Source organism: Chiloscyllium plagiosum, chromosome 18, assembly GCF_004010195.1.
Source record: "Chiloscyllium plagiosum isolate BGI_BamShark_2017 chromosome 18, ASM401019v2, whole genome shotgun sequence".
Lineage (NCBI taxonomy): Eukaryota > Metazoa > Chordata > Chondrichthyes > Orectolobiformes > Hemiscylliidae > Chiloscyllium > Chiloscyllium plagiosum.
Genome location: NC_057727.1, coordinates 594,672 through 617,814, shown reverse-complemented (window position 1 = coordinate 617,814; position 23,143 = coordinate 594,672). Strand labels below are relative to the sequence as shown.

Genomic DNA, 23,143 nt, shown 5'->3' with positions numbered 1-23,143 from the left:
ACATATCTCAATAAAACATAATCAAGAAAGAACCCACTCTACTCACTACTGCAGACTTGCTGTAAGGTCACACTTAAAACTATCGATTCATCTGTTTCTGTGCTGTGACCTTTCCCAAACAGATTCCTCCAAGATCAGTTGTAAATTTCACTTTGTTAATTTTCCCAGACGCACTCCAATGTCCAGAAATACATGAATTCAAATAGAAAAGGCAGTAACTGTGCAAGTCTCTCTTCCCTCCCGTGTCTCTCTCTCTCTCTCTCTCTCTTTTCCCTGCACTTTAGCGCTCTCACTCTCTATCTATCCTACTAGGCACTATGTGCCATTATTCAAATAAGGTTCTATGCCTAAAGGTAATGCTTGAATGCATCTTGTAAGTAAAAGACTGAAGCAGAAAGAAATATATTGTAATTAATCCATACAAATGATGAAAATGCTGGAAATTTCCAGCACATCAGGCAGCATCCAAAAAATCAGACTTAATGTTTCTATCTGTGAGTTTCAGAATTGTGATGATGCTCCTTCTTTAAAAAGGTTATATTATCCTTAGGTATTTTTCAGAGGGGTAATAAATCCAGAGACTCCGGGGAGTCGAGGTTTAAAGTGTTTTAAGGCCAATTTGATTATAGTTAAGATAGTGCCTCAGGCAAAAGGTTTTCATGTTTCAAAATAAACACTTGTACAATGAAAGGGGAGTGGCCAGTTCTCCCAGCTCAACCTACTCTGGTTTGGTTTGGTTTTAGTAAGCCATCAGTTGTGAAGCTGCTGGACCCAAAGATGCAGTTCCTTTCTGACCCTCCCTCTCTCTGACATCTCTCTTGTAAGGCTCTGCATTTGATTTTACCTTTTTGCCAAGGGATGTTTATGTGGATTGTTGCAAGTTTTGGAACAGTATCATTAAGTTGGGATCATCTGTTGGGTTTTTGGATAGTTACGTTATTCTATATTCTGTTCTCTTTTGTTTGTATTTCATTTGGCAATCTTGCAAATAAATTTTGTTTTGATTAAAACTAAATGGTTGGGCCCACTGTATCCCTCCTGCTTAAAACAACCAGCAAAGTTAGGGTTCGGGCTGCTTTCTTGGAATGTTTTTGGGGGTGGGGGGGGTGGAGAGTCTGGCCTGGTCCATAACAAAGTTCATAAGGATTAAAACATAATCACAGAAGCACAGAATTATTGTGGTGCAGAAGGTGTCCATTTGACCCATCGTACCTGCACAGGTTTTGTTCTTTGGTGAAATCTCCTGCCTGTTCAACATCATTGTGGTCTTTAATGTTTTTAACTCCACCTTCAATGAACTTGCATTGATACTGCTTGGCAGCTCACATGGTAGACAATACTAATTGCAAAAATGAGAGACTGGAGGAACTGTCTCTCATATTGGTTGATCACTCTGGTCTCTCTCGTTTTTTTTTGGCTGTTGAAGCCAAACCTTGCCCCTTGATATTATTGAAAACTTCTTTGATTCATCTATTTAAATTACAGGAAGCTCCTCTGTAAACTTGCTTACTTTCAACTCTTTAACAGCATAAATGTTTGCCTTAACGGCAATGTTTCCACATTGTGAATCTAAAGGACAGTACTGTCGATGCTGGAAATCTGAAATAAGAGCATAAAATACTACACTAGTATTTCGAGCACTTTTTGTTTCATTTGATTCAGGAGGTCCTGGAATGAGCTTCACTCCAGTTAGTCCTAGCATGTAAAAAATTGAACTTTAGTTCACAATTCTAGATTTAATATACAGCAGGATCATGTGTTTCACACTTCACTCATCTTCACCAGAGAAGAGCATGAAGACATGAGAGTACCAACAGTGCCAGGCTGCTGATCGGTCAATGAATCCTTCAACAGCGTCACACTATTCTCCTATGCTAGCAGTTCAGGCTAGTCTAGGATTGCATTCCTCTTTATAAAATACCGCTTTTGTTCAGAGCACTAACAATTTGATCTTCGAGCAACAAGCTCCTTCATCCAGATCAAATAATTGGCTTGTGTTCGCAGACAAACTGACTCCAGTTATCATTTTGGAGTTTGCCAACAAACAATTTGCACTTTCTGCTTTGCTCTATTTGAAGTTATTAGTTTAGAAATGTTTACCCGTTTGTAGTTTCCGTCTTGCACACAAATAATCTCCATTTCAATGTAACTGGCTAATTTATCTGTTGAACTCCAGATTTAGTTTTTACAATTTGCTCCAAATCGTCCATTTTGAAGCTCAGTGTGAATTTGTGAAGCATCTTCTCTTGTGACGTTGCTGGATTTGATTCAGATTTTGTTTTAAGTAGTTCTAGTTCAGAATCATACTAATGTGGAGGGTTTAGCCGTTTCTTTAAGCAGACTCAACAGCTTGTTTCCCATAAGATTATTATAAAATATAAAGGTAAGCCTGACAAATAGTCATACTGTTGTTTTAAACATACTCCAATAACATTCAGTTGCTAGTATCCATTAAAGTGTCCATTTTCAAAGTAATAGTCAATGAAAATTTTTTCAACAATCTCAAACTCTTGTTTCCAGATCTATTGGTATGTCACATTAACTCTGGAACTGTGCTTCTTCCTTCAGAGCTGTTCATAGACTGGAAACAGAATGCAGATGAGGTCATAGTGAAGCTGAAGCCAGGAGAGGGGAACCTGCAAGTTGATGAAGTTGATGCAGCTTTCACAGACACAGGCTGTGTGGTTACACTGCCAGGTGAGAACAGCCAATTTTATGGCAAAGAAGTTGTCGCTGATTGTAATTGATCTTGTACGGAGAGGAGCAGTGTCCAGGATGTGTCTGTATGAGGCCAAACTCATCTGGTGCCTTACCTTCTGTAGCTTCTTTATTGGTCCTTCATGTGTATCTGTCACCGGTTTAATTCTGTATCTAGCTGTATACACCCAGGCCCTGGCCTCTATTCTCATGTTCTTTTTTTTTAGCTGAGAAAACTGCTGTGGTATGGATCCTCTTGTTTCCTGTGCTTTCACTATTCAGTTAAATTTGTCTTCCTATAAGCTTATCATGTTGCATAGCAACAGTGCTGCTGTTGGCTGTAGGAACAGACTTGTATTTTCATGGGGCTAATACAGATTCTCTGACTACTGCTAACTTCCCTCTGAGCTATGGCTATTAATAAACCATTCATTTTGTGACTGAGTGATTTCTTTTAGTAATTCTTCATTGTTTTCATTCCCCAAAATCCTCCCCAAACTGCTCAATGTGGGATTCAATCAGTGGGCTTGTTCTCCCTATACAATTGAACTAGTTCACTCTTGTCTTCAAGTTCTTCTTTTCCTTTATCCAGTTGCTACCAACTAGAAAGATACTACAAATTTTCAGCCAACCCCTTGACCGTTTATAAAAACAGTATTGGTCATTAGAGTTTGGAATATATGATGCTGTGCCATTCCACAACATGACTGAACAAAGTTTTTGAATTGACAATAATACAGCATTTGGCAAAAATTCAGATCTTGTACTATTTGACATACTGCAGTGTGATCCTGTTACCATCTTTGTCATCTTGCATTTTATTATACATGTTCATTAGCCACCTAGTATTTTGAATTATGATTAAAGTTTGTGGTGACTGCATATGTTATACTCTCTCTTTTACATTTAGAACATAGAACAGTACAGGCCCTTCAGCCCACTATGTTATGCTGAGCATTTATCTTAACCTAAGGTCAACCTAACCTACACACCCCTCAATTTACTGCCGTCCATGTGCTTGTCCAGCAGTCATTTAAAGTCCCTAATGTCTCTGACTCTACGACCACCACTGGCAATGTATTCCACGCACCCACCACATTCTGTGTAAAGAACCTACTGCTTGACATCTCCCCTATACCTTCCTTCAATCACCCTGAAATTATGACCCCTCTTGACAGCCATTTCTGCCCTGGGGAAAAGTTTCTGGCTATCTCTTCTATCTATGTCTCTCATTACCTTGTACACCTCTATCAAGTCACCTCTCTTCCTCCTCCCCTCCAGCATGAAAAGCTTGAGCTCACTCAACCTTTCTTCATGAGACAAGCCCTCCAATCCAGGCAGCATCCTGGTAAATCTCCACTCTACCCTTTCTGAAATATCTACTTCCTTCCTATATTGAGGCGACCAGATTTAATTTCTTAAATTTTAATGCTTTGGTGATAGAATTTCATCATTGTGTGAGAGGAATATGTATTTGATCTAAAGCAATGGCTATTATGATTTTACACATAATAAATTGTATCCAGAGACTCCAAAACATGTCATGCTTAATTCATTGTAAATTGCAGTACTTAATTGTGGTGGTCAAGAAATATCCTGAGGTTTACACACTAACACTTTATAATGACGAGGTAATCTCCTTTGACATTAAGATGGAACGGGGCCGATTATAACCTTGGGGTAATGGGAGTAAGGAGGACAAAATACCATCCAAGTAGGATGCTCAGATGTAATTTGGTATCCATTATAAATTTAAAATTCTCTTTGTGAATGTAATTTGATTTTATATTTTATTATAGTCAGGTATATAAACTTGTGGGGATACCTGTACTCTTCTATTCTGCATCTTTTTTTTTTAAAGTTCAATTTTGTTTCCCATGTTGTAGATGGACGCCAGTGGAGTTGTCACTTCCATGAAGAGATTGAGAGTTCATGCAGCAAACTGCAATACAAGGAGAAGGGCAACTTCCTCCAGCTTATCATGCCAAAGAAGATTCCTCTGCACACATGGTCATCCCTCATGGTACAGTGATCACCAAAGTGTTTTACAGCTGATATCCCTAACTTAAAAGGCTGACATCAGCTTGGGTTAAAGAGTTAAAATAAATCATATCAGAGTGCATTGATTAGGTGGCATTACACTCTGATTTTAAAAGCTTAATGCTTAGAGGACAAAGGGGAGGCTGCGGTTGCAAAGAAATATCAAGGTCTTGAGAAGGAAGAACTGACTGAATGACTGGATGCATATTGACTGGAAAGTAGGAAGACTGACTTTCAAAGACGACCTAGAATCTGGGGAGCTAGCCAATTGGATATAAAATTAGTTTGAAGATAGGAGAAAGGAGGTGGTGCTAGATCAATGCTTTTCTGACTGTGACCAGCAATGCACCACAAGATCTTGTGCTGGGTCCACTACTTTTTGTTGTTTTATATAAATGATTTGGATGTGAATATAGAAGGTTTGATTACTAAATTTGCAGATGACACCAAAAGAGTTGGTGTAGTAGACAGTGAAGAAGGTTACCTCAGAGTGCAATGGAACCTTGATCAGACTGGCGAATGGGTCGAGGAGTGGCGGATGGAGTTTAATTTAGATAAATGTAAAGGGTCTTACCTTTTGGTAAGGCAAATTAGGGCTGGACTTGCACAGTTAATGGAGAAAGTGAAGAGTGCAGATGCTGGAGATCAGAGTCAAGAAAGTGGTACTGGAAAAGCATTGCCAGTCAGGCAGTATCCAAGGAACAGGGGAATCGACGTTACAGGCAAAAGCCCTTCATTGCGAATGAGTGGTGGAGAGATAAATGGGAGGAGAGTGGGGCTTGTGGGGGAAGGTGGCTGAGAGTGCAATAGATCGATGGAGGTGGGAGTAATGGTGATAGGTCGGAAAGGAGGATGGAGCGGGTAGGTGGAAAGGAAGATGGACAAGTAGGACAGGTCATGAGGGAGGGAGGGGCCAATTTGGAAGGTTGGATCTGGGATAAAATATGGGGAGGGAAATGAGGAAACTGGTGACATCCACATTGATCCTGTATGGTTGGAGGGTCACAAGCTGGAAGAGGAGGCATTTCCTCCACAATTTCCACCACCTACAATGCACCCCACCACCAGAGATATATTTCCCTCCCCACCCCAATCTGCATTCCTTAAAGTTCATTACCTCTGCGACTCTCTTGTCATGTCCATGTCCCCCACCAACTCATCCTTCCCTCCCAGCACCTTCCTCTGCCACCGCAGGAATTGCAAAACCTGCACCCACACCTCCCCCCTCCCCTCCATCCAAGGCTTCAAAGGAGCCTTCCACATCCGTCAAAGTTTTATCTGCACTTCCACACGTCATTTGCTGTATCTGTTACTCCCGATGTGGTCTCCTCTACATTGGGGAGACCAGACACCTACTTGCAGAATGCTTCAAAGAACATCTTTGGGACACCTGCACCAACCAACCCCACCATGGTCGAACACTTCAACTCCCCCTCCCCCTCTGCCAAAGACGTGCAGGTCCTGGGCTGCCTCTATTGCCAAACCTTAACCACCTCACGCCCGAAGGAAGAACGCCCTCATATTCTGCCTTGGGACCCTCCAACCACATGGGATCAATGTGGATTTCACCAGTTTCCTCATTGCCCCACATTATCCCATGTAAGAGTACTACATGGTCAGAGGTTAGTGAGTTTTGAGAAGATTTGTACTCAGATTGAGATTTTGGATATAGGTTTGCTCGCTGAGCTGCAAGGTTCATTTCCAGACATTTCATTACCCTACTAGATAACATCTTCAGTGGGCCTGAGGCAAAGCAATGCTGAGAATTCCAGTTGGAATGCCATGCTTCTAGGTCCGCCGATTTCTCAGCAACAAACCCAAACAAGCAGACAAAACATGTCCAGAAAGCCTAGCCACTCTTCCCTGCATCAAAGACATCTCAGCAATGACTGTCAGACTACTCAGACCCCTTGGCACCATGGTAGCCCACAAACCCACCAACACACTGAAACAGCAGCTAATGAACTTGAAAGACCCTATTCAGACAACGAGCAAAACTAATGTCATTTACAAAATACCACGTAAGGACTGTAACAAACACTACATTGGACAAACAGGCAGAAAAGTAGCCACCAGGATACATGAACGCCAACTAGCCACAAAAAGACATGACCCTCTCTCACTAGTATCCTCACAGATGGATGAGGAAGGACACCACTTCGACTGGGACAACACATCCATCCTAGGATAAGCCAAACAAAGACACGCACGAGAATTCCTAGAAGCATGGCATTCCAACTGGAAATCTATCTACAAACACATCGAGTTAGACCCCATCCACCATCCCCTGAGAAAAAGGAACCGGAAGTGACTTCATCACAGGAAATGGCATCGCCAACCCAAAGAAACCCAAACATATAAATAGAAAGCAGGAAATAGGGTAACTAAATATCTGGAAATGAACCTTGCAGCTCAGCAAGCAAACCTACATCCGTGGTCAGAGGTGCCAAACCGGAGCCCTGTAATTCACAGGTTAATTAGAGACATTTCATGGCACTACCTAAAGAGGAGTAAAGATGTTCCTCATAACCGCCCTCATGACCTGTCCTACCTGTTCATCTTCCTTCCCACCTATCCGCTCTACACTTCACTTCTCTCCGACCCATCACCGTTACCCTCACCTCCATCTACCTATTGCACTCTCAGCTACCTTCACCCCAGCCTCACCCCACACCACCACCACCACCACCACCAATTTATCTCTCCACCCCCTTGGCTCACAAGCCTCATTCCTGATGAAGGGCTTTTGCCCAAAACATTGATCTTCCTGCTGCTTGGATGCTGCCTGACCTGCTGTGCTTTTCCAGCACCACACTCTCGACTTGTACAGTTAATGGTCAAGCCCTGGGAGTGCATAGTTCCTTGAAAGTAGAGTCAACAGGATAGTGAAGATGGTGTTTGGTACGCTTGCCTTCATTGGTCAGAACACTTGAGTATAGGGTTTAGGATGTTGTGTTCTGGCTGTACAGGACATTGGCGAAACCACTTATAGAATACTGTGTACAGTTCTGGTCATCCTTATATCAGAAGGTTGTTGTTAAACTTGAGAGGGTGCTCAAAGGATATACCCTGTACAAGCATATTGCCCGAGACTGGAAGGTTTGAGTTATAGGGAGAGGCTGAGTAGGCTGAGGCTTTTTTCCCTGAGTGTCAGAGGCTGAGAGATGGCCTTATAGAGGTTTATAAGATCATGACAGTAGTTAAGGTGAATAGTCGAAGTCTTTTTCCTAGGGTGGGGTGTCAGGTGAGACAGGAGAGATTAAAAAAGGACCTGAGGGGTTAGATTAGATTACTTACAGTGTGGAAACAGGCCCTTCGGCCCAACAAGTCCACACTGCCCCGCCGAAGCGCAACCCACCCATATCCCTACATCTACCCCTTACCTAACACTACGGGCAATTTAGCATGGCCAATTCACCTGACCTTGTGAGGCAGCAGTGCTAACCACTGTGCCACCGTGCCGCCCACGTTTTCATGCAGAGAATGGTCCATGTATGGAGTGAGCCGTCAGAGGAAATGGGGGTATTAGTACAGCTAAAACATTTAAAAGGTATGGGTACATGAATAAGTAGGGTTTAGAGGAATATGGGTCAAATGCTGACAAATGGAACCAGGTCAGGTTGGGATGTCTGGTTAGCATGGATAGGTTGGACCGAAGGGTCCCTTTCCAGGCTGTATGACATTATCTCACAAACCTTATTGAATTCTTTGAGAAGGTGACTAAGGAGGTGGACGAGGGGAAAGCAGTAGATGTGGTGTATATGGATTTTAGTAAGGCGTTTGATAAGGTTCCCCATGGTAGACTACTGCAAAAAATACAGAGGTATGGCATTGAGGGTGAGTTGGAGGTTTGGATTAGGAGTTGGCTGGCTGGAAGAAGACAGAGGGTAGTAGTTGATGGCAAAGGTTCATCTTGGAGTGCCGTCACTAGCGGTGTTCCGCAAGGATCTGTTTTGGGACCATTGCTGTTTGTCATTTTTATAAATGAACTGGAGGAGGGGTTAGAAGGTTGGGTGAACAAGTTTGCGGATGATACGAAAGTCGGACGAGTTGTTGACAGTGAGGAAGGATGTAGCAGGTTACAGCAGGATATAGAGAAGCTGCAGAGCTGGGCAGAAAGGTGGCAAATGGAATTCAATGTAGCTAAATGTGAGGTGATTCACTTTGGGAAGAATAACAAAAAGATGGCGTACTGGGCTAATGGTCGGATACTTGGTAGTGTGGATGAGCAGAGGGATCTTGGTGTCCATGTACACAGATCTCTGAAAGTTGCCACCCAGGTAAATAGTGCGGTGAGGAAGGCATATGGCGTACTGGCTTTTATTGGAAGAGGAATTGAGTTCCGGAGTCCTGAGGTCATGATGCAGTTGTATAAAACTCTGGTGCGGCAGCATCTGGAATATTGTGTGCAGTTTTGGTCGCCATACTATAGGAAGGATGTGGAGGCACTGGAACGGGTGCAGAGGAGGTTTACCAGGATGTTGCCTGGTATGGAAGAAAAATCGTATGAGGAAAGACTGAGGCACTTGGGGCCGTTTTCACTAGAGAAAAGAAGGTTTAGGGGCGACTTGATTGAGGTGTACAAGATGATTAGGGGGTTAGACAGGGTGGTCGGATACTTGGTAGTGTGGATGAGCAGAGGGATCTTGGTGTCCATGTACACAGATCTCTGAAAGTTGCCACCCAGGTAAATAGTGCGGTGAAGGAGGCATATGGCGTACTGGCTTTTATTGGTAGAGGAATTGAGTTCCGGAGTACTGAGGTCATGTTGCAGTTTTATAAGACTCTGGTGCAGCCTCATCTGGAGTATTGTGTGCAGTTTTGGTTGCCATACTATAGGAAGGATGTGGAGGCACTGGAACGGGTGCAGAGGAGGTTTACCAGGATGTTGCCTGGTATGGTAGGAAGATCGTATGAGGAAAGGCTGAGGCACTTGGGGTTGTTTTCATTGGAGAAAAGAAGGTTTGGGGTGACTTGATAGAGGTGTATAAGATGATTAGGGTTTTAGATAGGGTCGACAGTGAGAATCTTTTTCCACATATGGAGTCAGCTATTACAAGGGGGCATAGCTTTAAATTAAGGGGGGGTAGGTATAGGACAGATGTTAGGGGTAGGTTCTTTACTCAGCGAGTTGTAAGTTCATGGAATGCCCTGCCAGTAGAAGTGGTGGACTCTCCCTCATCATGGGCATTTAAGCGGGCATTGGATAGGTATATGGAGGATAGTGGGCTAGTGTAGGTTAGGTGGGCTTGGATCGGCGCAACATCGAGGGCCGAAGGGCCTGTACTGCGCTGTATTCTTCTATGTTCTATGACTGAACATCGCATCTGAATGCCTCAGAAGTCTTTTTCAAGTGTAGTCTGCATTTTATGTAAGAATTACAGTAATCAATTTCCATACAGCAAGGTCCCACAACCTACATGGGAAAAATGAGCACGCAATCTGTTTTGCAGATGTTGGTTGATAAATAGTAGCTAGCAGAAGAAGAACTTCCTTGCTCCCCTTTAGGTAGTGCCATGGGATCTCTCTCATTAACCTGTGAATGACAGGGCCCTTGTTTGGCACCTCTAACCACGTAGTACACTCCTATGTCTTGGCTCTTGTCAACCTGGATAATGGAAGTCAAACTTGGGAGTGGGATTTGACCCTACGACCTCTGATTCAGAGATCGCTAAATTAAGGCTGATGTCTTCTAACCTGCAGGAAAGGAATGTTTTGGTGCACAAATTTAACAAAGGTGAAATCTAGACATGATCTGGTCACTCTGAAATAGGTTTAAATTTGGTTAAATAGAGTGCGAGGAAGGAGCTTAAAAGAAAAATTCCAATGCAGGGACTGAAGTTAGAAATTAAAAGTACAATCAGGATTGCATAGCAATTTAGGTCTGAGTGGACGTTGTTAATTGGAATCTGGAGAAAAACTTTGAAGCAAAAGAGAAACTTTATTGGCATTTGTTTATGCAGTGGAGGAGGACTTGAGTTATCTTCTGGAAGCCCATTAATCTCTATAGTTTTATTTCGAATACAAGCAGCTGGAATGACATTTGATTTGAATATTAAATTGTAGAAAGGTTGGAAAAAAAACAATTAATACAAGTTTAGAAACATGTTTCAGTAATCTGTGGCAAATTAACACTTGGTTATAAAGTATTTGGCTACATCCATGTCATGCTCTGGGCACCAGTTCAAAAATACTAATCATTACCACTTGTCTGAGTAGAATCTAACTGGCCAGCCTCCAGTTCTGCTCTCATGGCATTTTGAAACAAAAGAAATTGAAACTCTGTTACCAAAATTATTTATTAATGGTCTTGGTACCGCGTCCTTCTGCACATTGGAGCTGGGTGGTGCAGTGATTCTCTCACTGCGACTGGACAGTTTAATGACTTAACACACAACCCATATTAACTCTGATACTGTATGTTACCAAGTATTATCATGTTTTTTTCACACTGTTCTGGGTGGTACAGTCGACTTCTACGTGATCCTTCAAATCCCTCTTGTAGTGAAAACAGAACGTGTTGCAGGCGCACGCAGGTTCAAGTAGCAGCCAAAGGGAGAAAAGCATTTCTGATCAATAACTTTTCGTCAGAACTGGAAGAAGTTTAAAGTTTTTAATCAAACTTACAGCCAGGAAAAAAGTAATGCGGGGAAGAAACGAAGGATCAGGAGTGATGATGTCCAGTTAATATGGGATAATGGATGCATTTGTTTTATATTTTGATCTGGGACTTTGATCTTTCCTACAATCAAATGATTTTCTGTATCTTTTTTTGTACCTAAACGAGCCTCCGTTGCTGCTAAGCTCCTAAATATAGAATGAAAATTACATGTCTTCAAACTTGTTACTACCTGACACTGATCAGCTGATGTGAATTCTTTTATGACATCTCATGTCATTTAGGGAAGGACAATAAATGCTGCCATGGCTGGTTATACTCTCATCCCAAAAACATATAAAGAAAATAAGTTATGGTCTGGATGGTGGAAACCAGAATTTTCTAATGAAAATGGAGAAAATTTTGAAAAGGCAAAATTTGCAGAGCTGTAGGGAAAGGATAGAGGTGGTGGAGCTAATTGGATAGGTCTGTCAGTAATGGAAGAACCACAAATTGGGCTGCTTCAGTACTGCATGATGGTGATGCAGTCATTGGCTATCCCCAAGTTGGCCCCTTGGAGTTGCAATGGGAATTTTACAATGAATTTGCATGCCAGTTTATTTCATTGAGCCAAGTTCTGCAACTACTGTTGCAGTCCACTTTGCCCCAAGGCACTTCATGTAGAAATGGGATCTCGATAATCAGAGACAAGTGATTCCGATTGTCATTGTTTGCAGCTCCAAGAATGTGTTTTTTATCTTGTCTTGTTTTTAGATTGCTTTAATCACACGAGGCTGTTCCCATCCATATACCTGACAGTCAGAGTCAGCTATGTAACATGCAGATATCTCTGTAGCAATTGGCTTGCCAAAACATCTGGCCAATGTGCCAGAGGAGAAATTAGGTACTGTATTTGTTTTTTAAGCACCAGATCATGCTGAGAAAGGCACTGCTGGAAAGGATGGTGGAACCTGATGTAGTTGTAAACATCAAGTGAGAATTGAGTCAATACTTGCAGAGGGAAACAATTTGGGGAAAAAACAGGGGAGTGAGACAAATTGGATAGTTCTTCACAGGTATGATGGACCTAACATGCAGAAAGATTCTAGTTCTTTAAAATGTAATAGGTGAATGTATGTTTTATATTTACCCCCTTTGATTGCATTTTACAGAAGAAGGGTAAAGAACAGACTGCTGTGATTCTGCCCAGAAACACTGGGAAGGAGAAGGCTTTGTTCAGTGAAGAAGTCACTGAAGAAGTGAAACCAGGAGGATCTTCTGACAGCATTGAGAAGCGGAAAACAAAAGCTGAGCGCAGGCTGAAACGTCCAATCAACGTGAAGGTGTCGGGAAAGATGGAATCGCCTCCCGAACCTGGGGTGAAGCGTACCATCCAATGCAAGGATCCAGGCAACACTTCAACCATCCCTGAGCCAGTTCCAACACAAACTGTTTTAGTGAAGTCCCCAGAAGGAGTGGATACTGTTTGTCTTGAGCAGGACATAAAGTCTGCAGTATGTCCACAAAGTCTAACAAGTGAACTGAGTACCAGTGATGCTGATGGAGGACTGACTGACCCCTTGGTTGAGAATAAAGTGAAGAGAAATGGCCGTGGTCCCCAGGGAGACTGGCACATGGAGGATAAAAGTGGTACGGTAAATGCTGCCAGAGCATCGGCTGAAAAAGCTGAGGTATGTTGCCTGAGACAGTTGCACTTCAATTTTTAATCGAATGGTGATCTTTTCGTATTAGATGTGAATCTGATAGTATACGGATCTGTCACTGAATTACACATCTTGCTTAATAATCCAGCAGAATGTGTGTCCACACCTCAGAGTTAATTTTGGTATAAGCAATATCTGGAATAAAGTGGTTAGATCAGTAAAAGTCAGCATGAAGCTGCCTGATTATGTTTCAAGCCTGAATTCTTCACTAATGTCCTTTAAATTCCAAGGACCAGGAAACCAAAGTGTTAAACAGCAGGAGCTTTATTAAGGTGGTGTTCAGTCTGCAGGCAACAAGGTTAGACTAGAGCACTTTCTGGCCCAAAATGGATACTGATGTCATTATATCATGTGTTTGGATTCTTAGTGACAATCCAGCAGACTTAAGTACATGACACTTTAGATAACAAAACCTGCTGTTCTTACTGTAGTTTTTGTGACCCATACCAATTTACTGAAATGTGAATTGTCCTCAGAATTGGTTGAGCAATACACTATTGTATCTAAACCATTGCGTTGTTTTAGCAGTCCTGTTACCAGTGCCACAGTCAACTGGAGATGAGAATAAATGCTGACCTGCCCAGTGACTCCTACATCCTGGGAATTTGTTTTAAGTGGGTTTAATCAAAATGCTTAATTAGTCCCTTTGTGTTTGAATTTCTTTTGCCGTCAAGTATGTTAATTAGACATACAGTGGCCAATGCAATTCATCGTTACCGTTTGCCAAGAGTTGTAGTTAGGAAGAGAAAAAAGGTCATAAGTACTCAATGTGACAAGATAGCTGTGGATTGAGTTGGAAGGGACTCTGAGATTTTAATTGACATTCAAAATGTCGCATTAATGCTTTTCAATCAGAGAAGGCCTTGACTAGGATCAGTGACATCTATTGTGGTTGGAGTCAGACAATGTCTTCAAATTTCTGAGCTTAACAAGAAGACTTTTCATATCTAGCTGGACCACATCAAGCATTCTGCTAATTTCACGGTGCTTGATGTTGGACCTATGACATATTTGCTGGAAAGTTCTGTTCTACAATCATAACTTTAAAAGTGCAAATAATCCAAGGACACTGACAGTTGGATTTGTACTGATTCCATTTTAATTATAAAATGTTCAGTGTTAGAAGTGTAGGTGTTAGTTAATTCACTGACTGCTTGCCTGAATATGAGCAGCATTTCTGTAAGGTCTGGGAGTTGAAGCCCATCACTTTGACTCAGCAACTTGAGATTACAAATAATTGAGGACTTGCCAGTGTTTCCTAAATAAGACCATAAGACAGAGGAGCAGAAATTAGGCCATTCAGCCCATCGAGTCTGCTCTGTCAGTCAATCATGGCTGATCAGTTTCTCAACCCCATTTTCCCGATTTCTCCCCGTAACCCTTAATCCCCTTGATACTCAAGAACCAAGCTATCTCAGGCTTACACATACTCAAGACCTGACCTCCTCAGCTTACTGTGGTAGTGAATTCCATAGATTCCCCACTCTCCGGCTGAAGAAGTTTCTCCTTATCTCCATTCTAAAAGGTCTTCCCTTTGCTCTAAGGCTATGCCATTGGGTTTTAGTGTCTTCGACCAATGAAAATATCTTAACAACATCTACTCTGTCCAGGCCTTTCAGTATTCTGTATATTTCAATTAGATCTCCCCTCCACCTTAAACTCCATCAAGTATAAACCCAGAGTCCTGAAACGTTCCTCCTGTGTTAAGTTTTTCATTGCTGGGATCATTCTCATGAACCTCCTCTGAACCAGCTCTAGGGCCAGTACATCCTTCCTGAATATGGGGCCCAAAATTGCTCACGATACTCCAAACGTGGCCTGACCAGAGCTTTAGAGAGCCTCAGAAGTACATTCCTGCTTTTATATTCAAGTGCTTTCAAAGTAAACATCATCATTGCGTTTGCCTTCCTAACTACTGACTCACCCTGCAAGTTTACCTTGAGAAAATCCTGGACTAGAACTCCCAAGTCTCTTTGCACTTCAGACTTCTGAACTTTCTCCCCATTTAGAAAATAGTCCATGCCTCTGTTCTCCCAATCAAAATGCATGACCTCACACTTGCCCACATTGTACTCCATATACTGCCACTTTGCCCACTCTCCTAACCTGTCCAAATCCTTCTGCAGCCTCCCCAATACTACCTGACCTTCCACCTATCTTTGCATAGAACATTACAACGCAGTACAGACCCTTCTGCCCTCGATCTTTGTGTCATCTGCAAACCTAGCCAGAATGCCCTCGGGTCTTTCATCTAGATCGTTAATGTATAAAGTCAAAAGTTGTGGTCCTAACACTGAGCCTTGCGGAACACCACTAGTCACTGGCTGCTATCCTGAGATGGACCCTTTTATCCCCACTCTCTGCTTTCTGCCTGACAGCCAAACCTCTATCCATGCTATCACTTTGCCTCTAACACCATGGGCCCTTATCGTACTCAGTAGCCTCCCATGTGGCACTTTGTCAAAGGCTTCTTGAAGTCCAGGGAGATAACATCCATTGGCTCTCCTGTTCATTACTTCCTCAAAGAATTCTAACAGATTTGTCAGGCATGACCTCCCTTGATGAAACCATGCTGACTTTAACCTATTTTATCATACACATCCAACTATTTAGAAATCTCATCCTTCACAATGGATTCCAAGATCTTACCCTCTACTGCGTTGGTTGGTCTGTAATTTTCTGTCTTTTGCTATACTCCCCTTTTTAAACAGCGGTGGCATGTTAATGATTTTTCCAGTCCTAACAAGAACATAGAATTATTGTAAGTGTTGGGGTGTTAAATACAAGATACAATTTTTTTTTCTTTTTAAAATCGGGAGAAGCTTCTTCACCAGGTTTACACTCGAACCAATACTTGCCACTACGCTCATAGCACGCTTCTGCCTGGGTGGGGTAGGATGGCTGACCTCCAGCAGAGTGCTGCACGTAGACTTAGAAAATAAGTCTGAAAAAATTCTGTATTGAAGATGGAAAGTTAAAACTGGTTTTAATTTTCTCAGATTAAGAAAAGGAGAAGAGATTATTCCTTGATCTGCATAACAAAACCATTGAGTTGGCAGACTATATTGTTTTTATGCTAATGTGCACTGTCTAACATGTGTTTCTTCAGGTGCTGGAGGAAATAGCTAAATAATAGTCATTCTGTTAATGATGATACAGGGACTTGGTCTCTGTGGGACATTTCATAAATTCACAGTCATGGCAACAGCACAACAAACACCATTCTTTTTCCTACTTTGCCTCTTGCTGTAGTTCAGCTTCTATTGTATGTTGCACCAGCTCAATTGACAGTCACATTCCTTTATTTTTATTGCTTTCTGATGTGATATATATCATTTCACTTCTTATTTAATAACTTCTTTATACTCAACCAAAAATAAATTGGGTACTTCTATAAGACCATAAAAATAGAAAGAGGTAGACCATTCAGCCCATCAAGTCTGCTCATGAGATCATGGCTGACCTGATAATCTCAACTCCAGTTTTCAGCCTTCTCCCCATAACCCTTGATTCTCTTGCTGATTAAAAATCTGCCTTGACCTTGAATATACTTACTAGCCTAGCATCTACAGACCTTCATGGTAAGGAATTCCACAGATTGACTACCTCTAAGAGAAAAAAGGAATTCATGCTTTATCTCTATTTTAAATATGCAATCTCTTATTCAGAGATCATTCCCTCTGTTTCAAGGACTCTCCCACAGAGGAAAACAACCTCTACATTGATCCTATCAAACCCCTAAAAAAAAAATTTTGTTTTGGTAAAGTCTCCTCCCATTCTAAACTTCACTGAGCGCAGGCCCAACGTACTCAGCCTCTCCTCGTCTCCTCATAAAATCCCTGCATACGCAGAATCAACCTAGTGAACTTTATTTGAGCTCTTTCAAATGCCAATTTATCTACCCTTGGAGAGGGACCCAAACTGCTCCGTGTTCTAACTGTGATCTGACTCATGCCTTGTATAGTTTTAACAAAACTTCTATGTTTTTATACACCATTTCTGTGCTTTAGATGAAGATTTTTCCAATTGATTGTGTTGACTCTCCTGATTCTTTTTTTTTTGCTCAGTTTGACCATCAGTAGTTAACTGTAAGGATTTGCCTTTATTTCCTGTTGTCAATTGGCTTCTTATCAATTAATACAGTTCGACTGTTAGCAGCAGAAATATAAAATAGTAAATGGTTAAGCAATGAGTGTTGAACTTCCAATTAATGTTTTGCACTTAATTCCGTTCACTGGCTTTAAATATTTTGAGACGTACTGCCACATGGAAAAAATGCAGCAAGCGTATTGGGATTTTGTGCGTTGTTTTCAGATTAGGGAGTACACCTGTATTCTGCAAATGGAAAATTGAACAGGAGTGCTTTTTGAAATACACAATTGGCCTGGTTTACCCTGCGGAGCGATCATGTCTGGCAAGTTACTGCACCTGTTTGGCCATTGGTTCATGGGGATCTAAACGTGGTTTCCACCATTACTGAGGGAGCTAGGCTGCCGCCACCTCTTCACCATCCCACTAGTGTAATGGATGCTGGACTCTAACCATTTTACACTCTGTCTTCAATGCCCATTCGCAGCAATTTCCACCTAGCATAGTTGTGAGGCAAGAACAGAAAATGCTGGAAAAGCTCAGCAGCAGCATTTTTAAAGACAAATTAAAGTTAACATTTCAAATCCAATGAACCTTCCTCAGAATAGTTGTGAGGCATCTTGCCCTAAATACACTTTGTACAACTTCTTATGATACAGACTTCAAGCCTTTTAAAACTGAGATTAGGATTAGGATTGGTTCAGTGGAACCAGACCTGCATCTTCCAATATGGAACCACTGGATTGTTCTAAAATATAGGGCTTCAAGGAATCTTTATCATTAAGCACATCTATTAACATTTAAACAACTAACAGGATATAATTTTAAAAGTTTAAATGGGCGCATTAGTATTTGCCACCCTAATTAAAAGTGCCAATTACAGAGATGGTGACTGGAATTTGAGTATAAATCTGGATTCTGGACAGTGTTGCTGTGACCATGGTCTTTGCCCATTTCTAATTGTTCTGCAAAGGTCACATCAGAGGGCAGTATCTTAACTGCTGTGTGGCCTAAAGTCTCATGTGTGCACAAATAGTAGAATCATATTGGTGAATCAGTATCGCTTTTATATTGTAAGCCAATTATATTCTTACAGTCTCGCACTTGTCAGGATCTGAATTTAGCCTCTTGATCCAATACCTGGACGATTTGCTGCAGTAGTCTCATTGGTTGTCATTAGATTTGTAATGATCAATGAAATTTTTTTCATAAAAAGCTGTGTGTTGGGACTAAAGTTCTCAATGGCCAGGACAGAACTGGCCCAGTTATGATGTTGAAAGAGAATTAGAGATATTTGATTTTTCCAGCTTTTCTGAACAGAGTTGCCAGTAAATAAAGCAGATAGGATAGTGAGTGGCTGGGAAATGTGCTAAAATTGTGCAAAACCCTGGGAAGGTGCACATAAATTACTGGGCGCAGACATGGGCACAGACATGGGCATAAAAATGTAAAAGGATATCTGTGCCCAAGTGAGATTGCAGAAGAAATCAAATGAGGCTGCTCCCAGTTGTCAGAGGAGAGCTTACAGGAGAGAACCCCTGCTCCATCAAAACACATTTCTGATTGGCCACAGGCAGGTTATACAGCATGCTAAGCAGCATCAAAAAGGTGAAACTAAACCATACTTGGACAGATTTGGTTCAAAAGTCCAGGATTTATTTTAAACAAAGGATAAGGTAAATGACAGGTGGACAGTTTTATCAGAGTGGGTAAATGAATGCAGTGAGCAGCTGTTGCAGGAATGGAAAGATCCCCTGCCTTCCCATCTCTATTGTCACCCAGCACGTCTGTAGTGCCTTGGGATGTAGCCTTATAATAAAGGTATATAAATGCACCTTGTGGAAAATGGATTTACATTCAGGAAAGAAGTAGTCAAAGTGTCTTTGTCTTCCTGACCTGATCTCCTGAAGAACTGGCCTAGAAGTGTTGAGTCAAACACCAGTTAAATCGACAGTGACAATAATGCCTGTATTTTCTTTCCAAAGATCGATGTGACTGAGAAAGAGAAACTGCTGCCCAAGAAACAGGATGTCAGTGCTATAACAGCTGGTTTTCTCTGTGAGGCTGTGGCAAAGGCTTCAGCTGATGTAGGTGTTCCTATGGAACAGATAGTGAATGCAGCAGAGGTTGAAACTCTGGAAACTGCTGGAGACAGGATTGGGGTTTCTGAAACCGCATTGGAGGAACCTGCGACTCCGAGCCCTTCTCAGCACAAGAACACTATTGGAACATCTTTTGGAAAGCAGGTGAACTCTGTTGAAGAAATAACTGGAGAAATACTTCCAATGAAAAGACCTGTGGAAGATGCTGCTGTACCGCCTAGCTCAGCTGTGGGCAATACCAGTCAGAAAAAGGAGCATGCCAAGGAACAAGTTGAAGGTAATTATGTTTTTGCACATCTTAAAATATTTTATACAGAAAACTGGAATGGAAACACTTGACTTTTTGCCAGTTTTCTTTTTTCCATTAAATCCTGATGCAAAGAATGAATATAAATCAGAAACAAGCTAATCAACCCAAATAATTTGAGATAAGACCATAAGACATAGGAGTGGAAGTAAAGCCATTCGGCCCATCGAGTCCACTCCGCCATTCAATCATGGCTGATGAGCATTTCAACTCCCGCATTCTCCCCGTAGCCCTTAATTCCTTGTGACATCAAAAATTTATCAATTTCTGCCTTGAAGACATTTAGCGTCCCAGCCTCCACTGCACTCTGTGGTAATGAATTCCACAGGCCCACCACTCTCTGGCTGAAGAAATGTCTCCGCATTTCTGTTCTGAATTTACCCCCTCTAATTCTAAGGCTGTGTCCACGGGTCCTAGTCTCCTCTTGTTAGGCTTCACATGAATTTCCTCCAACTTACTGCATCTAACTCCATCAAAACATCTTTCTGGTACTGTTGCTCTCATACTTAGCTGCTATCTTAAATGTATTGATGTTACAGGCTACAGTTTTGGTGTCTCCTGCAAGTGAAAGAGGCATGTGCCTCTTGTTTGATGGTGGGAGCTTAGGAACGTGTCTGACGTTCCTGACTCTTAGACTTGCAAGAAGTGTGTCCAGCTACAGCTCTTATTTAACCGCATGACTGCTCTGGAGCTGCAGATGAACTCACTGTGGAGCATCCGTGATACTGCGGAGGTCGTGGATAGCACATTTAGTGAATTGGTCACACCGCAGGTTAGGATTGCTGAGGAAGACAGTGAATGGGTGATCAAAAGATAGAAAAAGAGTAGGAAGGCAGTGTAGGTGTCCCCTGCGATCATCTCCCTCCAAAATAGGTATACCGTTTAGATACTTCTGGGGGAGATCGCTCACCAGGGGAGGGCAGCAGTTGCCAGGATCATGGCACCGTGGCAGGCACTGCTTGTCAGAGGTCTGGATGGTTGAATTTCTAAGAAGCATCCAGGAAAGTTTTCTAGAGCAGTATGTTAATAATCCAACAAGGGAAGGGGCCATATTGGACCTGGTACTGGGGAATGAGCCAGGACAGGTGGTACAAGTTGCAGTGGGGGGTTTCTTTGGGAACAGTGACCACAATTCTGTAAGTTTTAGAATACTCGTAGATAAAGAAGAGAGTGGTCCTAAGGGAAGAGTACTAAACTGGGTCAAGGCCAATTATATCAAAATTAGGCAGAGCTGGGAAATACGGATTAGACACAGCTATTTGAAGGGAAGTCCGCATTTGAGATGTGTGAGACTTTCAAAGATAGTGCAGGATAGGCATATCCCATTGAAGGCAAAGGATAGAAAGGGCAATATTTGTGAACCGTGGATGACGGGAGAAATTGTACGACTAGCCAAGAGGAAAAGGGAAGCGTACATAAGGTCTAGGCAGCTATGAACAGAACGGCCCTGGAAGAATATCGGAAGAGCAGGACATATCTTAAACGAGGAATCAAATGGGCTAAAAGGGGTCATGAAATAGCTTTAGCGAGCAGAATTAAGGAGAATCCCAAAGCATTTTATTCTTGTATAAGAAGCAAGTGGGTAACTAGAGAAAGGATTGGTACACTAAAGGATAATGAAGGAAGGCTGTGTGTCGAACCTGAGAGAATGGGTGAGATTCTGAATGATTACTTTGCATCAGTGTTCACGGAAGAGAGGAACATGATGAATCTCGAGATTGGAGATAGAAGTTTGATTAGTCTGGATCACGTTGACATAAGTAGAGATGATGTGTTGGGTAGGCTAGAGGTTATTAAGGTGGACAAATCCCCAGGACTGGATGGGATCTATCCCAGGTTGCTGAGGGAGGCGAGAGAGGAAACAGCTGGGGCCCTGACAGATACATTTGTGGCATCCTTAAACACAGGTGAGGTGCTGGAGGACTGGAGGGTTGCTCATGTTGTCCCCCTGTACAAGAAGGGTAGTAAGGATATTCCGGGTAACAACAGACTAGTGAGGCTGACGTCAGTGATAGGAAAGTTGCTGGAGAAGGTACTGAGGGATAGGATCTATTTATATTTAGAAAAGAATGGGCTTATCAGTGATAGGCAACATGGTTTTGTGCGGGGGAGATCGTGCCTCACCAACTTAATAGAGTTCTTTGAGGAAGTGACCAAGTTGATAGATGAAGGAAGGGCTGTTGATGTCATATACATGGACTTTAGTAAGGCCTCCTTCTCTCTCCTGCGCTGGGCTCCTTCTCTCCCACGCGCTGGGCTCCTTCTCTCTCACACACTGGGCTCCATCTCTCTCACAATGGGCTGCTTCTCTCTCCCAAGCTGGGCTCCTTCCCTCTCTCTCAAGCTGGGCTCCTTCTCTATCCAAAGCTGGGCTCCTTCTCACTCCTGCGCTCAGCTCCTTCTCTCTCCTGCGCTGGGCTCCTTCTCTCCCACGCGCTGGGCTCCTTCTCTCTCACACACTGGGCTCCATCTCTCTCACAATGGGCTGCTTCTCTCTCCCAAGCTGGGCTCCTTCCCTCTCTCTCAAGCTGGGCTCCTTCTCTATCCAAAGCTGGGCTCCTTCTCACTCCTGCGCTCAGCTCCTTCTCTCTCCTGCGCTGGGCTCCTTCTCTCCCACGCGCTGGGCTCCTTCTCTCTCACACACTGGGCTCCATCTCTCTCACAATGGGCTGCTTCTCTCTCCCAAGCTGGGCTCCTTCCCTCTCTCTCAAGCTGGGCTCCTTCTCTATCCAAAGCTGGGCTCCTTCTCACTCCTGCGCTCAGCTCCTTCTCTCTCCTGCGCTGGGCTCCTTCTCTCCCACGCGCTGGGCTCCTTCTCTCTCACACACTGGGCTCCATCTCTCTCACAATGGGCTGCTTCTCTCTCCCAAGCTGGGCTCCTTCCCTCTCTCTCAAGCTGGGCTCCTTCTCTATCCAAAGCTGGGCTCCTTCTCACTCCTGCGCTCAGCTCCTTCTCTCTCCTGCGCTGGGCTCCTTCTCTCCCACGCGCTGGGCTCCTTCTCTCTCACACACTGGGCTCCATCTCTCTCACAATGGGCTGCTTCTCTCTCCCAAGCTGGGCTCCTTCCCTCTCTCTCAAGCTGGGCTCCTTCTCTATCCAAAGCTGGGCTCCTTCTCACTCCTGCGCTCAGCTCCTTCTCTCTCCTGCGCTGGGCTCCTTCTCTCCCACGCGCTGGGCTCCTTCTCTCTCACACACTGGGCTCCATCTCTCTCACAATGGGCTGCTTCTCTCTCCCAAGCTGGGCTCCTTCCCTCTCTCTCAAGCTGGGCTCCTTCTCTATCCAAAGCTGGGCTCCTTCTCACTCCTGCGCTCAGCTCCTTCTCTCTCCTGCGCTGGGCTCCTTCTCTCCCACGCGCTGGGCTCCTTCTCTCTCACACACTGGGCTCCATCTCTCTCACAATGGGCTGCTTCTCTCTCCCAAGCTGGGCTCCTTCCCTCTCTCTCAAGCTGGGCTCCTTCTCTATCCAAAGCTGGGCTCCTTCTCACTCCTGCGCTCAGCTCCTTCTCTCTCCTGCGCTGGGCTCCTTCTCTCCCACGCGCTGGGCTCCTTCTCTCTCACACACTGGGCTCCATCTCTCTCACAAT

The 23,143-nt window shown here is 43.1% G+C and overlaps 1 protein-coding gene across 8 annotated transcripts in view; it reads left to right on the top strand.

Moving 5' to 3' along the window:
* The window catches only part of usp19 (ubiquitin specific peptidase 19), a 173,697-nt gene that overhangs the window by 54,682 nt on the left and 95,872 nt on the right, over positions 1–23,143 (top strand). For all 8 annotated transcript variants that reach the window (XR_006314249.1, XM_043707548.1, XM_043707547.1 and 5 more), the window contains 4 exons: positions 2,569–2,697; positions 4,584–4,720; positions 12,508–13,026; positions 19,134–19,527. Coding sequence is in view for 7 of the 8 variants with exons in the window: in XM_043707548.1 (XP_043563483.1) it covers positions 2,569–2,697; positions 4,584–4,720; positions 12,508–13,026; positions 19,134–19,527 (1,179 nt within the window). In the remaining variant the exon portion in view is untranslated. The remainder of the gene's footprint in view (positions 1–2,568; positions 2,698–4,583; positions 4,721–12,507; positions 13,027–19,133; positions 19,528–23,143) is intronic.